Raw genomic sequence first — 17,840 nt, 5'->3', positions numbered from 1 at the left:
ATTGTACTTCATTGGGCTGGGCGCTCAGAACATAGCTGAACCTGGGTTTGAATTATGTGCTTTATACAAGTAAGGCAGACATCCTAACCAGCGCAAGACTGGGCATGCTCATCCTGCTAACAGGTTCCAGTTCCCTTAGTTGAGGGTCCAGGGTTGGCATACATGACTCCAACTACTCACAGGCACAGTAACAGCAGCTCCAGAGGGCATCCTGCGGGGGGTCCCTAGGGGAATGGGGCCCCCTATAAAGCTCTCCCACTTGGGAGCCTGTGCTGACCTAGGATGAAGAGAATACTGCACCTATGAACCCCAGGTTCAATTACATATAGCTTTAAAGACACTGGGAAAGTGGGGGGTGAACACTACAAATCCCAACAAAAATACAGGTACACAGACCTTCATCCAACACACTTGGGACCCAATGTGTTTTGCTATTCAGATGTTTCTGGAGTTTAGAAAGGTGATAAAATGCACGGACTGGGAGGAGGGTGTAGCTCAGTGGCAGAGTGCACGCTTAGCATGCATGAGGTCCTGGTTTCAATCCCCAGTGTCACCATTTAAAAAATAAATAAATAAACCTAATTACCTCCCCCCCAAACAAATTTAAAAAAAAAAAAAAGCATGCACTGTCTATTATATAACATGGGACGGGGCAGCTCTCCATAATTTATCATCAGTATTTCTGCAGCACACACACGTGAACATTCCCATTACCTGGGATCAATCAAGACTATCAATAATGGCATCGTTACTTCCCGTCAGATTTCACTGACACGCAAATCTTCACTAAAATTTGCAAAAAGCTTTCCCGGATTTCGGAATCATGGACCAAAGCCTTGGCCTGCATCAAGAACCCGACCCACCGGCCCTCCGGGCTCCCCGAGCCTTACCCAGGCCCGAGGAGGACGATACGCTCTCCGTCAGCGAAGACGTCTCCGTTTGGTCCGTGGACAGCCCCTCCATGAGAGGCAGGGACAGCTCTGACGAGGGCACGGACGAGTCGTAGATGCCCGAGTCCCTCGGCATGTCTGAGGGGCCGGCAGCTTTCACTGTGTGCAGCAGGGGCCGCAGGACAGAGGTGGCGCCCGCTACGGGCCCGGCCTCGGCGTCTTCGTCAGAGCCCAACTGCGGGCCCTCCGAGCGCGGGTCGGCTGGCGCCCCAGGGGACGGCAACCTCGGCCTTGAGGCAGAAGTCGCTCTCGGGTCCGGGCTTGCACAGGACGTCATTTAAAACCAGGCCTGAGTCAAACTTCTCCAGGACTGGCTCCCGGTAGCGGAGCGGAGGAGGATGGAAGGGAACAAACTGCTTCTCAAACCAGTCAGGCTCCTCGTCGATAAACTGGTGCATATTGCAAATGGCGACGTACAGCGAGCGGCCTGATTTGCTCCGGAAGTAGTTCCTCCTGCTGACGCGGCCCGGGTGGGGGGGCCCCACCCCCGCCTCCTGGAGGCTGCGGTCCTGGGAGTGCAGGTGGGAGCAGAGCTGGGGAAGGTTGTCCATGAGTTTGTACTTGGTGCTCAGGTCTAGGACGCCAGGAACGTCTCCCTCGTAGGAATAATCAAAATAGACGGCGATGAACTTGCTGAGTGCCGCGGATGAGCTCTGCTTGGCCTGGCGGAGCTTCTCGGCAATGACAGACACTGCCACCAGGAAGAGCTCCCCTTTCCCCGAGTCTCGGCCACCTCCTTTGTGCTTGTAGTTCTTCTTGTCTACGAAGTATTTCATGCCTTTGGAACACACCACGATGATGAACTGGGACTCGTGGATCTTCTGGATGACCCATTCTCTCTGCCCTCCTCTGCAGAGGCTGAAGTCTTCCCACAGGTCCAAAGCCACCTGGAAAGAGGACACGGAACCTCACTCACCTATACAGCTTTGAGAGTCGAATGACAAGAATGGGAATGTTATAAGAACGGTACATCATCTGTCCTCAAATCATTATTAGCACTGCTACGTGCAGGCTCCAGGTTGCCCAGCTCTGAGGAACAGCTAACATCTCACGGGTGATGGTCACACACCAGCCCTCTGCATCATGCCCTCATTTTAGCATGAGGTGGGATCATTACCACTCCCATACTACAAGTGAAGAAACAGAAACACAGAGTGTCTGGCAACCTGCCTAAGTTACATATCACATGTGAGGCTTTCAGCAGACTTATAAGAGTGTGATAGTGAGCATGGAAAACAGAGGCACTGGGGGTTGGTCTGTCTGATAGTGGGGAGGAGCAGATCCTGGAAAGAGAACTGAAAGGTGATGACAGAAGGGCTTGGGTGAGGAATCCCAAAATGGGAAATGGGGTTCAGGTCTGGATGCCAAAGCCGCCCAATCCACAAGGCTGGCTGACTCAACTCAGAGAGTGTGACTGACAAAGAGGACCTCCCCAGCCACTCTCACAGCCCTGGGGTCAGCCATGCTATTTACCAGGAGATCAGTGCCTGGAGAGGAGTGATGAGCTGCAGTAACACGGCCATTCTGGTTCACTCACTTGGACATGACCAGCACCTCTCACCATGACTTCTCAGCAGTCTACAGGGTCACATCTCTATAAGGCCTTTAACCTGTAGGGGATGTCTCATAGGGAGTTGGGGGTGGGGCACTGACAAAGGAAAGAAAACAAGGCATGCATGGCCCCCTCCGAGGGCTTCCCCTTTCTAGACCATCTTCATCTGATTCTGCTGAAAACATCTCTTGGCAGTTCCATCAGCCTCTTTCCTTCTGTAGTTCAGAAATTAACTCCCAATACCTATGCTAGAAGGTGACAGCCACAGTCTCTTCTGGGGAAGGGGGTTCTGAAATGACTATCTTCCTCTTTTGCTCTAAGGTGTTATCAAAGGGAAGAAAGCCCCCAACATCCACCCACTTGCTGAAGATAATCCTGAATTGTCTTACATTTTCCTTAATTTTCCCTAATATTATACATTTTAAAAGCTAACTGGGAATATACACCAAGCACTTAAAAAATGTTCCTACCTGACCCAGCAATTCCATTTCCAAGTATCTGTCTTTGAAAAATTAACAGAAATGAGGCAAAATTGAACTCCTGAGATGTTTAACAGTTTGAAAGAACTTAATTATGGTGAATCACTAATATGGATCTAGTGTCTATTTAAAATGGCTGTTTACATAAAATATTGTAAAATGTTATTGAGTGAGAGACAGAAAAAAGTAATTCCAGTCCACTCAAATGCAAAACTATAAGTATGACTTCATCTATGCAGAAAAGCGTGGAAATAATACAGCAATATTAACTGTGGTTCCTCTTTTCTCCAGGTTAAGATTACCATCCATTTAAAAATTTGTCATCCTTTTCTAGTTTCCAAATTTTCTATTACACTCATATTGGAAGGTATTTCGCCCCTGAGGCTAGTCACTTACAAAATAAAGCAAAAGTGCTTTCTATATCTGAATACAGTGTGTGCCACCCACTGGTCTACACCAGTTTTTCAGTCTGCAGGCTTATCTGTCAACCTCTACACCTTCACACACTGGGAATCCCAGCCAGCCTTGTAAATATGTTTTGTTGACACTAGGGGGCAGCCTCACCATGTGGAGAGAATCTGAAACCCACCAACCCATAGTCTGAAAGCACAACTTCCAATTGCATGATTATTGTACAACTCTTGCATTTGTAAGAATCAGTGTGCCTTCCATGACAGCTTCAAACTTCACTCTAAAATCAACACTATGACATAGAAAAGCTACACTTTAATAGCTTAATGGAAGAGAACAAGGCAAGAAACCAGAGCAGACCACTTGAGCATGTAACACATTATTGTTTTCCCTTATTGGCAGAGCTCCCCCACAAAATTGTCTAAACTCATTGCTTTACTTGCCATTCTCTCTTTGACCCTCCAATGCTCACCAGAATGCCTTAGGTGACCACCTCCCACCACCCCCATTGCAAGCTCTCAGGGCAGCTGCCATTCCCCATCCCTTCAACAGTCTTTTTAATGCTTATAAAACTTCCTGCCAGGTGAGTGCCACTCCAGACTTATGAACAGGAGTGTGTGGGGGTTAGAACTAAGTGTCAGCAGACATCCAGTGCTGGTGATGTAGGACAGACTGCAGGAAGAGTGCAAGGCTGACACTAGTTTGGAAGCCAGGCACTTGGCACGTGTCCCGCCCAGGATAAAAGAAGAGACTTTAGATTCCTCACCTCACAGCCACAGAAGTCCTGGAGGAAGTAGGCAAAACACTGGACAACGTTCATGTGATTCTGGCCATCTTTACTGGAATAGCAGAGAAAGACCTTGGGCCGTGGCCGGAGCCTCTCCCTGGGGAGCGCTGTGGTGTACGTGGAGGACTCAGAACTCTCTTCATCTAAATGTGAATATATATTTTCTAAATTGGAAAAGAAGATAAGGTTGGTGCCCACTAGCAAAGCTTTGTCCTGTTCCCTAAGACTTGGGACCCAATGCTCTCTCCACGTCCACCTAGAGCACTCCCAGCTCCCTAACTCCACCAGCCCCTTGGGTCACTTCTGGGACTGGAATAGCTGATTTGTCCAATGGAGCAAAAAAATAGCCAAAATTTGTTCTTCACCTGAAACTGACCTTGGGCAAGCCAAGAACACTGCAGGGACTCCTCTCCCCGCCCCCATCAGCAGAGAGCCCACAACCAGCTCTTGCAACCAAGTACACCTACTAGACCAATTAAGCATTAACAGAGCTGACCTTCTTTAAAACAAACTTTCATTGAGGTTTTTTTGTTTGTTAGTTTTTTTTTTTTTTTGGTACAACTTATAAAAGCAAAGTGCATAAATCTTAGGAATACACCTCAATAAATTTTTAAGTATACTGTGTAACTGCCAGATTAAGATGCAATATATTTTCAAGTTCCCCAGAAGTTTCCCTCCTCATGTCTGAATTTAAGTGCTGAAGCCCTACCTCTCCCCTTACTCATACCTTTAGACTTCCTTTATGCTCTTGCATTTATCTTTCTGAGTTTGAGAATAGAAGCATGCCTGTCCTTTTAGTGGCTCCTGAGGTTAAAAGTCATGTATTTTAATTCTGGGAACTACAGCAGCCAAGGAACTGACTACAAGAGCCATGTGGCTTCTCAGACGCCTGGAGGGAACAAGAGCTCCCAGTCTCCCTCTGTTGGCCCCAGTCCTGCCACCTTGGGGGGAACACGCCACACAACGAGATACCTTGTTGCTTCTTGCGGCACATGACGGTGAAGAGCGTTGCAAATGCTGATATGACGACCAGGGGCACAGTGATGGCAACAGCTCTGATGGGCCCGGCCCACGGGGAGTGTGCTGGGGAATTTCAAAGGAAAAAAGGGAAGGCTTTTAAACTTAAGCAGTATAACAGGTTCAAAGAAAAACAATTTTTTTCTTCTTTTTAAACAGAAGCCACATAACAGGTTCCAAGACTCCTTGACTACCTTTCTCTAGTACTGATTTGGTGATTATAAAAGGATTCATTTTTAAAAGGTTGCAGAATACAATTCAACAGTTAAGAGTCTGCTGAGACAGTAAATACCTCTGAGTGGAATTTGCCTAAGGAAACCTCCCCTCCCACCACTTTTCTTCTAAGGACAATTGACTATTTATTTAGTCCCAGCGACTCACACAACACACTGGCTTTGATCTTCCAGGCATCAACATTAAGGTGGAAGGAAAGTCAGATTTGATGGGACATCATTTAAAAGGGAGGAGGGCAAGTGTTTTCTTTTTGTAAACCATGAAGTACAGAAAGTATCAAATACCTTGGTCCACTGTAGTCCAGAGGCAACATTTTAAACAAACAAAATTCTTACCTGGTTTTAAGGCATAATGCATCACTTTTCTTGTTGTATTAGTGTCATCCACCAGCTGCAAAACAAAGGATGCTGTATTATTTTTTTTCAAGTGATAGCATCTCAACAGATTTCATTCATTTTTCCATCGGTGGGCAGTGGGGCAGGGAGAGGAGAGCTGCTGCCGCCTGTGATCATTTTCAAGCTGAGATCAGACACTGATAGTCAGATACATCATCTCTGCTTTACCAACTGAAAACTCTCAACTTCATCGCATTCCTTTCATGAATCAAAAGGTTGTTTATTCATTGATGAAGTCAGCTAGTGAGTTCCACATTCTTACAATTTTCAATTAAAATGGTACCCTACCACTGATTTTACTGGGCCTCCTTTAATGCTTTAAGAGGATGTGTTGGTTCAAAACCATCTACTGCTACTGAGTAATGCAAGAACAAGGTAATTCTACCAAAATGTTGAGACATATTGGTTGTCTTTGAATAGTGGGGCTATGGACAAATTTTTAATTTCCCTATTCTCCTTTTATTTCTATTTTTGTAGTATTTTTGATACTGAAAAAGCAATATAAGAAAAGAAAAATATATACCATGTATATGCTTTTTTAAAATGGCATTTAGAACTTACGTATAGTCATACAGAAGAATTTCAGAAACTTAGAGAAGAAATCTAGAGAAGTATAGAGATGTAATGAGCATAACTATTGCTTTGCTATTTTATCACTAAAAACTTTTTAAAGCTAAAAATTTTAATATGTATTTTTGTAGTGTGAAGGAATACTATATAGAAATTTTAAACCATGGTTATGTGGACTATATGGTTACATAAAAATATTTATTGGAATATTTATTGAAAAAAACTCAAAGATCAATTATATATAAACTTTTTAAGAAGCATGTTAAGGGCCATGTAACAATATAACTGAGCACACCCTCAATGGCTTGAAATTTTAGTGTTGTAAGCAGTTGGAGTTCTGTTTGAACTGGATTCAAGCTATAGAATTAATAATAGGGCTTTCTTGAGTGGTAAGTACCTCAATTATATAATCCCCCGGAGATACATTTTGAAGGAGGCAGCTTGTTGTCTCTGTATTTTGCTCCTGCAAAGAAACAACACTTTAAAACCGTCTTCTTAGATAAACGTGGTCAGGACCCCTCTTTTGCCACACAACTGAAGGAAATTTGCCACCAGTTTCAATCATGTTTTCAGAAGATGTCAATTAGATGTACACCAACTGTGCGTATCTGCCATGTTATCTGAACTCCACTTTGATAAAAGGCCCAGGAGAGCCTGGGACCTCTGTCGTATTCTATGCTCAGGTGGTGGCACCCTCAGCAGGAATTTTTGATTTGAAAACAAAGCAGCTAGTTAGAATATCTTTTGCTTTATAAAAAGATGGGGAAAGAAATTACCCTTCCATACTTGTGCATATTTTATTTGCCATAATTTTAACTTGAGCAGAAGGTCAGTGGCAGAGGTGAGAGTGAGCAGGAAAACAAAAGTCAACACACACAGGGGTGTGTCTAGAAGGGCACTGGCTTCTGCCACTATAACCAAAAATTGCTCTTGGTGCTGGCACAGGGTCATCTAGCAATCCTGGGAACTTCCACAGAACATTTCCCACTCCCTCTGACCACCTCTAGTTTAAAAACTTGGTTACTGAATCTCTCCTTAACCTTGGCCTTTGTGCAAAATCACTAGTCACTGAAATGCTAGTGGCTTGACTCCTAGATATGGTTGGGTTTTCTTTTTTTCACTTACTAGCTGTGAGACCTCAGGCAGCAAGCCAGGTGACCTCCCTGAGCCTCAGGTTCCCCATCTTTAAAGTAAGGATAACAAGCCTCTGTTTCATAGAGCTGTAAGGATTCAATGACTGTAAAGCGCAGTAACCAGCACACAGTGAGCACCTAATTCATACTTAAAATATACAAGAACAAACTAGACCTACTTCCTCATTTCAGTTCCTTGGTAATACTTGTACCCCTACACCACCACTGGGACAGCTGGGGTAAAGGTAACCAGGGAGTGAGGGATGACTCAAGACGGCCCTGAGATGTACCTAGAATATCTACCGACTGCTCAGAGTCCACAAAGCTTAATTTCACGTTGAACCAACCCAACTTCTAAGGGCCCAGGGGTTACTTTAAAACACAGAGTGTTCTTTTATGTACACCTAGTAGCTCACCTGTTTACAGGTTTTTCGCTTAAAGGTTCCTTCATGCTTGAGCTTATAATGAAGATAGAAGAAACGGAAGCCGAAGGTGTGGGGCGCGTGGTCGAAGGACACCTGCATGTCCGAACCGTGCTGGGTGATGTTGAGGTTTCGAGGCTTCCAGACTGGGAGGAGGAAGGACTGGAGTGAGCACTCCGAGGTTACCCGGACACCACTTGGGATTGGACAGACAAGAACAGCTATACTTACAGGGTTTACAGGCCAGGTTGTCCGGCTGCAACAGCAGGTCACAGGCTATTGAGAAAGACACATATTTTTAGTTTTAGGACAGTCCGACATTTCCTCGTCCAACAATTCAGTGCTATATAAATATATGATACTGGGTGCTGCTGGGAAGTAAGTAAAATGATTTGCAGTACAGCACAGTTGTAGCTTTCAAAAACTTGGATTTATGTATATATAAAAATGCTGTAATATAAAAATATTAATGCAATTCATTTCATGCCAAATAAATGGAAACAATGTAAAGTCACTGTGGTTTTAAAAGTTTGTCAAGCATTACACAGATTCAAGGCCATGGCCCAGGGCAGCAAGCCTGTGTTCATGCTGCTGCCCACGGAGGCTCTGTTTTGGCCACAGACAGAGAAAGTGCCAGCCCCGGTCCCACTGTGGAGTTCTCACAAGAGAACTTCAGAGTGATCCTGGTAACTGGTCTTGAGGTTATTTTAACCTTCGCTAGCACTCTTACTTAAAAATCTTTTGATGGAATCAAAAAATGACATCCAGGCATCTACCGAGAAGTAGCTCCAAAGCTGAAAACCAGGCAGCAAAGCCAGTAGCTTTGAACCAGGATTTAAATGTGGTAAAAACACAATGAGAGAGGCCAAACAGCTAGCCCTACATGCCAGGTGGCTAACCCAGGGAGAACCCTCTGCAAAATGTCCTTACAATGTCAATAAAATCAAAAGGCAGCCTTGAGGTCCCAGTGCACTGAAATGGTGATAAACGTATCTCCTGCCCCCACCTCACTCCCAGACTGACAATGATTCCAATGAGGAAAATTAATCTTAAAGTAGCCTAGTTTTGATTTAGGCAGGCTTTCCATAAACACATTCTTTGAGTCCTCTATCTTGTTGCTATGTGTAAGGCAACAAGAGATTGCCGTAAAACACACATGGTCTTTGCCTTATGGAATCTTACCTCAATTAAGAAAATGAAACCGATGTTATAAAATAACTTTGCTGCATTAAAAACAACTACAGCTTAAATGAAAAAGAAAAGAAGAAAGACAAAAAGAAAACAACCGGAGTAAGAATTCTGCAACGAGAAGCATGGACGTAGGCTGGACTTGAGAACAAAGACCTCACAAGAGGGATGGGGACAGCAACCAGACCACAGAGGAGGAGATATCAGACTGGACTGATGGCCAACCATTCATGCCGACAGAAAGACGGACCAAGAAGGCAAGGGGGAACCACTGCGTGTTCCAGGGTGCCTGAGCACCAAACGTGAAAGCAGCAATTCAGGCTGAGGAGAGAGCCCCATGCGGCGTGCAGAACACATGGAGAAGGAGAGCCAGATAGAGAAGGGAGCCCTGCCAGGATGGTTTGAGCATATGGGCTCGAGAGTCTGGCTCCTTGGGGTTCAAATCCCAGCTCCCAGCAGGCCCTTTAACCTCTCTCTGTGATCCACATCTGATAGGCGGGGGTGGTAAGAGTAAATTTCTCTGGTTGTTTCGGAGGTAAACTGCGTTAATATTTAGGAAGTATTTAGAACAAAGCCCAGCACATAACTGATAAACAAACTTTCTAGAACAAGGTGACTTCAGGTATGCTACTTAATTTTTTTTAAATCTCATCCTGAAAATGACAGGCAATGGCTCAGAGGCCACCCTCCGAAGGACAGGTACATGATGGAATCATTTCATGCTTTTCACTTCACCTCAAAACCAGCTTTTACTTTTTATTCTCATTTTTTTAATCAAATGATTTTAATACATGACCATCTCACGGTACCTTCAAAAAAAAAAAAAAATCAAGCATCATGTCAACGCTAGAACAAGCCAGGAATGAGTGCTTCTGGTTAGATGAACACCACCTGGGCCGAATCTTAATTCTAAAAACTGCTTTTCTGGATGCTTTTCTCTTCACCATGCTCGTGTCATACTAGTATTCCATGTGCTCTTGAACACACCTCTGCTGAAAAGTCACTAAAAGCAGGAGAAATGTGTCCCCATGGGAAACAGGCAGGAAAGACCATACTCACTGCGGGTTCTGAAGAAGAAAGGGTGATAATTGCTTTCATTTTTAATGGAAGGAAAAGGGACAATCTTTACAAAGTAATCCGTTTCGAATTTCATATTCAGGAAAGGCTGAGATTCCATTCCCTAAAAGGAAAGAAAAACACACATGACATCACTGAGAAATCACCCCCCTCCAACATGCGAGAGCTCAGATCACCTCTCCACCTGCAGTCACCCAGACACAGTTCCAGAGCTGGGGGACATGTCCCAAAGGAAGGAGGAAGTCAGGTCTCTTTTCCAGACCAAGTTTAGGTTTGGACCCCTAAGTGAAAATTAAGATGGGCAATGCTGTCTGCTCTTTGGCAATGAAGCCGAGGCTCAAAGCTGGTGGGGAGGAGCCCACATCCACTCCTGAGGGCACAAAGCCACCTTCCAGGATGGCTGCTCTAGCGCGTAACCTGAGAGGTGTGCTTGTTTACCACCGGGAGGTGCTGGAGGGTTTCTGGGAGCGCGGAGCGTGGCACAGGCTCGCCCACCTTGGCGGGGCGGGGTGGACGCCACAGCCCCTCCTCCTCACAGCCTTTCAATAGACCATTCAGCCCCCAGAACAATGGTGTGTCTTCAGGAGCACATTCCCCGCGTGCGACTTACAGCTCTTTTGAAGCTACTGTTGAGCTGCTTCGGGTCCTTTAGAATCAGTTGTTGGCACTGTCTTCCCTCCGACTTCAGCTCCTCCAGTATTACCCGAAATCCTTTTAGGAATTCGATGCCTAAGCAAAGCAAAATGCTTTTATTAAAAGTGGACCTAATTACTTTCGAATGCATTTTCCTTCCTCCAAGATTACCGTCCTCTCCACCTATACAGCAGAGTTAAAGAGATTCTTACTCTGGCCCAAACATCTGAGTTTACAGAAGGGGAAAACACATACCCTGCGTTCCTCTTGTACAGGCCAGGTGATTTTCTCTTTCCTACCATTCCTAATTAATTCATCTCTAATCCAGCCAGCCATTTCACAAACACCTGTTGCCTCTAAGACATTCCAGTTTGAATATTTAGACTTAAGTCACAATTGATCATAAAAGTCTGCAGTGGGATATATAATTTCTAGGTCATTAAACAAGGTATGTTCAGCTGACGTCCCATTCCCAGGGACTCCCCTCTAACCATGTTTCCACTTTACGTTTTAGTCCTATATTTTGCTGGCATGTTTCACTAAGCAATGAAGAAAATTCCCAACAAAGTGTGTGTCTGCACCCAAGGGGTTCCAGGGCTTGAGATTAAATAGCTCAGGAGAATGCCTATGTGGTTTACAAAGCGGTTCTTGCTCTAATCACGCCTGAAAGGCAGACACCCAAGAGCTGCCCAGTGTGTGCTCTTCATACAGCCCTCGGAGGCCCCGAGACACCCACAGCGCTGCTGAAAGACTCCGGCCCACCCTCCTGCCACCAGAGCTTCCCCCGCTGCCCGTCCAACTAGATGCTTTCAAAAGGATTAAGTTCTGATGGCCACAAGAGCCAGTACCGGGGCTCCGTATCCCATGGAGACTGGAGTGGCCCAAATGCAGCTGGAGCTCCCCGAAGCTGGCCTCAATTGGCAAGATATCGATTTCGCATTCTTTTGGAACACTAGACAAGGAGACATTTTCAACCCTTCCCCTCCCAGGGCAAAAGTAATTACACAGGATGCAATTAACCAGGTGGGAAAATTATCCACGGCAAAGGCCAAGGAAATCTTTTTCTCTTTTGAATAGGTTCTCCAATCCTGTAATTATTTGACGAAGAGCACACATTTTATGGTGGGGAGGGCAAAGGAGCTACAATTAGAGCGTCACGATTCAGGAGGTTGGAGCACAGCGTGTGCAGGTACTGACCCTGCCATGTGGTATTTCAAGCACAAAGCTTCCTGCGAGGGTGAGAGCTGGCTGACCGACAGCCCCAGGTTCAGACGTGCTGACAAGATCCAAGGTTTCTGACCAGCAACTATTGAGGAACTTATCTTTTTGAGATCCCCCTCGTCACCAAAAAGGATTTTTAAACAAATCCTTACTGCTTATACTAAGGTTTAGTTCATGTACTGTCCCCAGAACTGTTTAACAAAAGCCAGGTGATTAAAAATAAGACCATATATCTTGCAATTACATAAAAATTCATCAGCTAGGGTAGGGGTGGGTGGTCTAAAGAATCACTCTTTATCTTTAAAAGACTTGCCTGAAAAACCACTATACCAAGTCTGGGAGTGGAGGCAGAGGCAGCAAATGCAAATCTTACATCACAGCAACACCTTTACCACAGTACTATTAACACCTTGTAGTTATACAATGTTTACAGGTCTAGGGCAACTTCCCGTAAAGGAACTTACTTACTCCTCTCCATTACTTAACTCATTAAATCCTCCTAAAGACTGTAGGAGGAAGGTATTATTGTCCCCATTTTATAGATAAGGTGTACAGACACTAAATGACTTGCCCAGGGTCACACAGGGATTAAATGGCAGAGGTGAGATTCAAACCCAGAGTGTTCTTGACCCATATGCTTTTCTGTCTCCCAAGGGGTCTCCTTGACAAAACCTCATAGAAACTGATAGAACCTGTCCAGCCATCCCCACCCACACACCGTTACGCAGAAAAAGCACATCCTTCTGCCCTCACTGTTCCACACAGCAGTTTTTCTCACATCTCTTACTTTCATTCTAAAGAGGGAACCTGCAGTTTGTCAGGCCAACCCCTTAACCATGTAGCCTTACATTGGAATGATCACTTCCCTTTTACCCATAGAGGAGGTTTATATTTTTAAATGCTAAGATAATGTTATTTTTGGAAAACCCATTGGGTTCAGATCCAGCAGCATTCACATGGATAAGTGAGTCAGGCCCACAGGTCTGATCCATCCTCCCTGTCTCTGTACTCGCCTCTCCTGCAATCTGGTTCCTCTGAGATTTAGCTCATTCAGACTAAGAAAATCAGACTTTTATTTTTCCCTTAGCCAGATTTTTTTTTTAATTCTAAGACTGGGAGGCAATGTCAAGGGAGCAGACCTGACCGTTCTGAGGATGATAACAACAGCTGACCAGGTTCTGAGGATGATAACAACAGCAACTGTTTTTTAAGAGCTCTCTTTAGAAACTGTACCATGTGTGTGTCTCTAATTCTTATAACCAAGAGTCAGTTGTGCACTTTACAGATGGGGAAGCTAGGGCTCAGTCAGGTGTAAATGCTTCTTGTGGAAAGGTAGATTCTGGGTTCAAACCCAGGCCCATTTGAACACATGGCCCTCCCCTGTCCCACACTCAACCACCCCATCCTCCCTTGTGTGTCATCAATTCATTAAAAATGACAAGCAGATTCAGCCCTGACCTGAATCTGGCCAGATAATGTGGGTTTGCTTTTTTCTGTTTGTTTGAGTTTGGTTCTTTTCAGCCCACATAGTTTAAAAAAATTCAGTTAGTTGCCAACATTTAAAAATCACTGATTTCATGGTTTATCATGAAAACTGGGATTTTCCTGAAAACTCACAAAGCATGCCAATGCTTGGCCTGTACATCTCTGTGTGGCCACAGCGATCATGGATGCTGGATGCTAAAGCCATTACCTCCTTGGATGGGCCACCTGTTTTCCCCACTCCTGCTGAGACACAGAGGCCAAGACCTCAGTGCCATGTATCACTCACACAATACTATTTTTCAAATCCACATCTCTCTCAATAACAGCCAAGGGAACAAAAGTCAAGCCCTGGGGCACAGCATCAAACTGCACGCATGTGCAGCAGGGGCATGCAACCAGGTAGCAAGTATGTCTGTGCCCAAGCACACCTAAGCTACACTCATATCAAGACCTACCTGGCCCCTGGAGGCCGTCACACTTGGGACCCCCGCACTGGGTATCACTCACACAAGCACCACAGTGGACTCCATTGTGACCACTTACCAAGGGCCCCTGGGGACCAAAGAATGGTGACTGCCACTTGGTCATGGCAAGCATACTGACTGATGGTGATGTTCTGGGCATCGGCGACCACGTGCTTCCCCACTGGATTCAAGTAAGTGGTGCAGTCTAGAGAGGTGGAGGAATGAGGACAGTTAAACATTTATTCTTTGTTTCTTTCCAAGTTTATCTTCTCAAATTACACAGACCATGTCTGGAGGTGGCCAAACCCACTGTTTAAAGATGTGTGTCTCCAAGCCCAAAGATGACATTAAAGGCTGGCCGTTTGGAAACTGCGAGATGCTGCAGTGGGTCTATTTTACTACCACTACCCCCCACCCCTTGAATTACATTCCAGGACAGCGGGAGGAGGATCATGTAAGGCCTGGAGTTTGTGTGTGTATCAGGCATTAACTTTTTTGCTACTGTGACATTTTTACCTACATCAAAAATAATTTACATCAGTTTAAGCAGTTTTCAGCATTTGAGAGAGATCTGAAACAAAGCAATAACTAAGTAATCTGGGGTTGGTTCGTTTTCTGAAGAAACATAGAGAGCAAGGTGACTGGGGAAAAGGAACTAACATGAAGGTGTGAACTCACGGGGAGGGATTCACAGCCAAACTGTTAAAGAATCCAGTTAGGACCTGCCAAAGGGGCTGACCGACTTAGTGATAAGCAAAGCAACTTCAATGTTAACTAGCATGTCAAAGGTAAAACTTTCGTTCCCAAGAACTATGTCATCAAAGACACCCACAACACCCACCAAATCCAAACAGTCCCATGTTGCTCGAAAAACGAAAACCACTGATTCTTTGATTTTGCCTGAGTGCATTACTCATTGCAACCTGCCAATGCAGCCCCGGCCATGCCAGCAGCTGCGCCACCTGGTATTGCTAAGAACACTTTCAAAGTTGGCAAGATCCTAAAAAGCTGCCAGAAGCTTCCACTCAGAGCCAGGCAGGGACCTCAGAGGATGGTCCTTCCTTCCATTCCTGCAGGAAGAACCACCAGCCATCCCTACGGACCCAACTCCTCATTCCCACACCACTTTATCTCTATTTCTCTATTTCTCTTCAGCGATTTAACTTGAAAACCTTCTTTAAGTATCTGATGCAAAAGGTCTTCCATCAGATGTCCAAACCTCCTCATGATCCCTCTGAAGTCAGGATGTTTTTGAGGTGAAGCATTCAGAAGCATTTTCGAAGAAGCTTAACGAGTCTTCTGCATTCCCCTCGCTCCCCGGAAACTGTACCACACATTTCCCACTTTTATGACTAAAAATGTTCACTCAATATTTGAAAGTAACAAAAGAATGTAAGGAAAATGTAAAAGCCATCCACAACCTCCCACCACAAAGAAACAACTGCTAACCTCTAACGGACATCCCCGCAAGACTTTTAACCTGCACAAAATATGACCACTTTAAAAATTTCTTGTTAGAGTACAACACACGTGCACTAAAATGCACACCCTCCCCTTTGAAACTCCATCCTCCATGCTGCTTTGTGTCCTGCTTTTCTGCCTAACTACATTAGACGTACTCCCTTCTGTAAACCCCAGTTCAAAACTCCCCTGTTCAAAAACGGCACCTCTACATTATTACTTCTTTTGAAAAGATGTTAATAATTAATAAAACTGAATTCTACTTCTGATGAAAATTCACTCTCAAAGCATTCAACATGTGTCCTCTGGTCTCCGGAAGAGAATTTTTGAATTGGAAAAGGAAATTTTTTTAAACATCTGGTTTAACACCCAACCCTGAACAAAAGAGGAAACTGCAGCTAGAGAGATGGGCTGCGGGGCTCAGGATGCCACCACTGACCGGCCCGGGGTCAGACAGAAAGCCACCTCAGATGGCTCACGCAGGGCTCTTGCCGTTCTATTCCCAGCACAAAGCTTATGACTAAAATAAGTTCTGGATGAGACATATTCAGTCTGCAAAAACCCTGGCTGGGACCAGCTTCCCAATATAACAAAGACAAGGTCCCACCATACTTGTAAAGTTCAGATATTTTCATTTACTGCAGTCTACACTGAAAGAAACCTTTGACTTACACAGCTTTAGGAAAAGATGCACAGACAAGAGTAAATCATGGTTTTTTTCCCTTTGTTCATTCCTAATGCCTAAGTCAGCCCTCTCCGGGTTTGTAAATACAATTATGCAAATATAAAGTCTACGGATTAAGAAAATGTATTACAACCTACTCAGGCATTACCCCCCAGAGCCTGAAGAAAAAACAAGAAGTACAGCGTGAAAGGAGGCAGGAGGATCTGTGAAAGCCGGTTTTGACTTAAAGGCAAGACATTTTCTTTCTTTGTAACGTTAAATGGCAAAGGAGTAGGAAAATAAGATTTTTGTAGTTCCGTGCTTTTGGTGAAAACTTGGTAATTGGTTCTTAGCTATTTCAAACAAAACTAGTAACCAGTCAACTGAGCAATAACAGGAACTTCCTTGTGGGAGAAAGAAATTATCTTTTTCAATGGAAAACAATGACTAAGTTTTCTGCACAGTCTGGATCCAATTATTAGCAACTCTAATGTTTTGGATTCTGGTTACAAAAAAATTATGCCCAAATAACATTTGGCCAAAATGCAACCTAGCTTCAGATGTCTCAGGAGTCAAGTTGTGAATTAAATTCTAATTAAATGCTGAAGAATTAGAAAGAAAATAATGACCTAGAGACAGACATTGGCACGTGGGCCAAATATCTAGTCCCTTGAAGAAAACAATAAGGTACTTTTTAGTTTTACAGGTATAGATCCTCTTTCACAAAACCTCATATTAAATTAGAGATGCAAATACTTGTTTGCAGCTGACCGGAAAATTTTGAATTCTTGAATGTAATACAAGATCTACCAGGACCAAGAACATATATGAGAAGTTAACTTTCTAACATAAAGAAAGATCCCTTACACATGTCTTTACTTAGCTGAATTAAGTATCACAGATTTGCAAATCTTTCATTACCATCACAGCACTTCCCCAGAACACGCACACACCACGAACGTGAAATGGCAGAGCTTCCCACATAAGCCCTGGTCGGTTAACTTCAGGAACCCACGTCAGCAGCTGTGGGCATGAACCTGATGTACATATCTGTATCTTAAATTTGTGAGATTGTACACATGGCCTCAAAAACCCTGCTTTGACAGTGATTGTTCCAGAGGACTCAATGTGACCTACAGCCCTTACTCAGCCCTCTCCAAGAGATGAATCAACCGTCAGGAGTCACTAAATATGAATCAAGCTCCTTCTTGTCAATGTTTTTACTTATAAATTATGGCTTATAAAGCTAAAATGCTCATAATTCTATATAATTATCTTCTAGGCCATGAAAGCAAATCCTTAGAGGGGGTTCTATATGCTTAATCAGAAAAAAGCACCCCCACCTGCCCTTAGAAAAGAATTCAGCCAGAAAAAGTAACACTTCCTTGAGAGAAAGAGCCAAAAAGGTGCTTGGATGCCAACTCCAATTGGAATGACTTCTATCTAATATTAATAGATACCAATTAATGAGTGCACACTGAAGGCCAGCTCCTGAGTTGAGCAGTTATACACATTACCTCATTTAAGTCTCAAAACGACACTGAGGAAGACACTAATCTTTATTTTACAGGATGAGAAAACAGGCTTGGAGATGTGAAGTCACCTGTCATAGTTCACAGCCGATAGGTGGGGAATAGGCTTAGAACTCAGGCCTGAGTCAAAGGCAGCCAATGAAAGTCCCCCGTGCCAACCTGGGA

At 44.3% G+C, this 17,840-nt stretch overlaps 1 protein-coding gene across 1 annotated transcript in view; it reads right to left on the bottom strand.

The window, feature by feature from the left end:
* IL17RD (interleukin 17 receptor D) overlaps positions 1-17,840 on the bottom strand; it is a 63,499-nt gene that overhangs the window by 6,424 nt on the left and 39,235 nt on the right. The window contains 11 exon segments of the mRNA XM_032458227.1: positions 891-1,165; positions 1,167-1,837; positions 4,159-4,343; positions 5,152-5,262; positions 5,766-5,820; positions 6,793-6,858; positions 7,945-8,096; positions 8,182-8,226; positions 10,198-10,318; positions 10,826-10,944; positions 14,098-14,223. Of these exon segments, the coding sequence (XP_032314118.1) occupies positions 891-1,165; positions 1,167-1,837; positions 4,159-4,343; positions 5,152-5,262; positions 5,766-5,820; positions 6,793-6,858; positions 7,945-8,096; positions 8,182-8,226; positions 10,198-10,318; positions 10,826-10,944; positions 14,098-14,223 (1,926 nt within the window).

This window comes from Camelus ferus, chromosome 17 (genome assembly GCF_009834535.1).
Source record: "Camelus ferus isolate YT-003-E chromosome 17, BCGSAC_Cfer_1.0, whole genome shotgun sequence".
NCBI classification, from domain to species: Eukaryota; Metazoa; Chordata; class Mammalia; order Artiodactyla; family Camelidae; genus Camelus; species Camelus ferus.
Note: the sequence above shows the minus strand (reverse complement) of the source record. Positions and strands in the feature narration are given on the sequence as shown.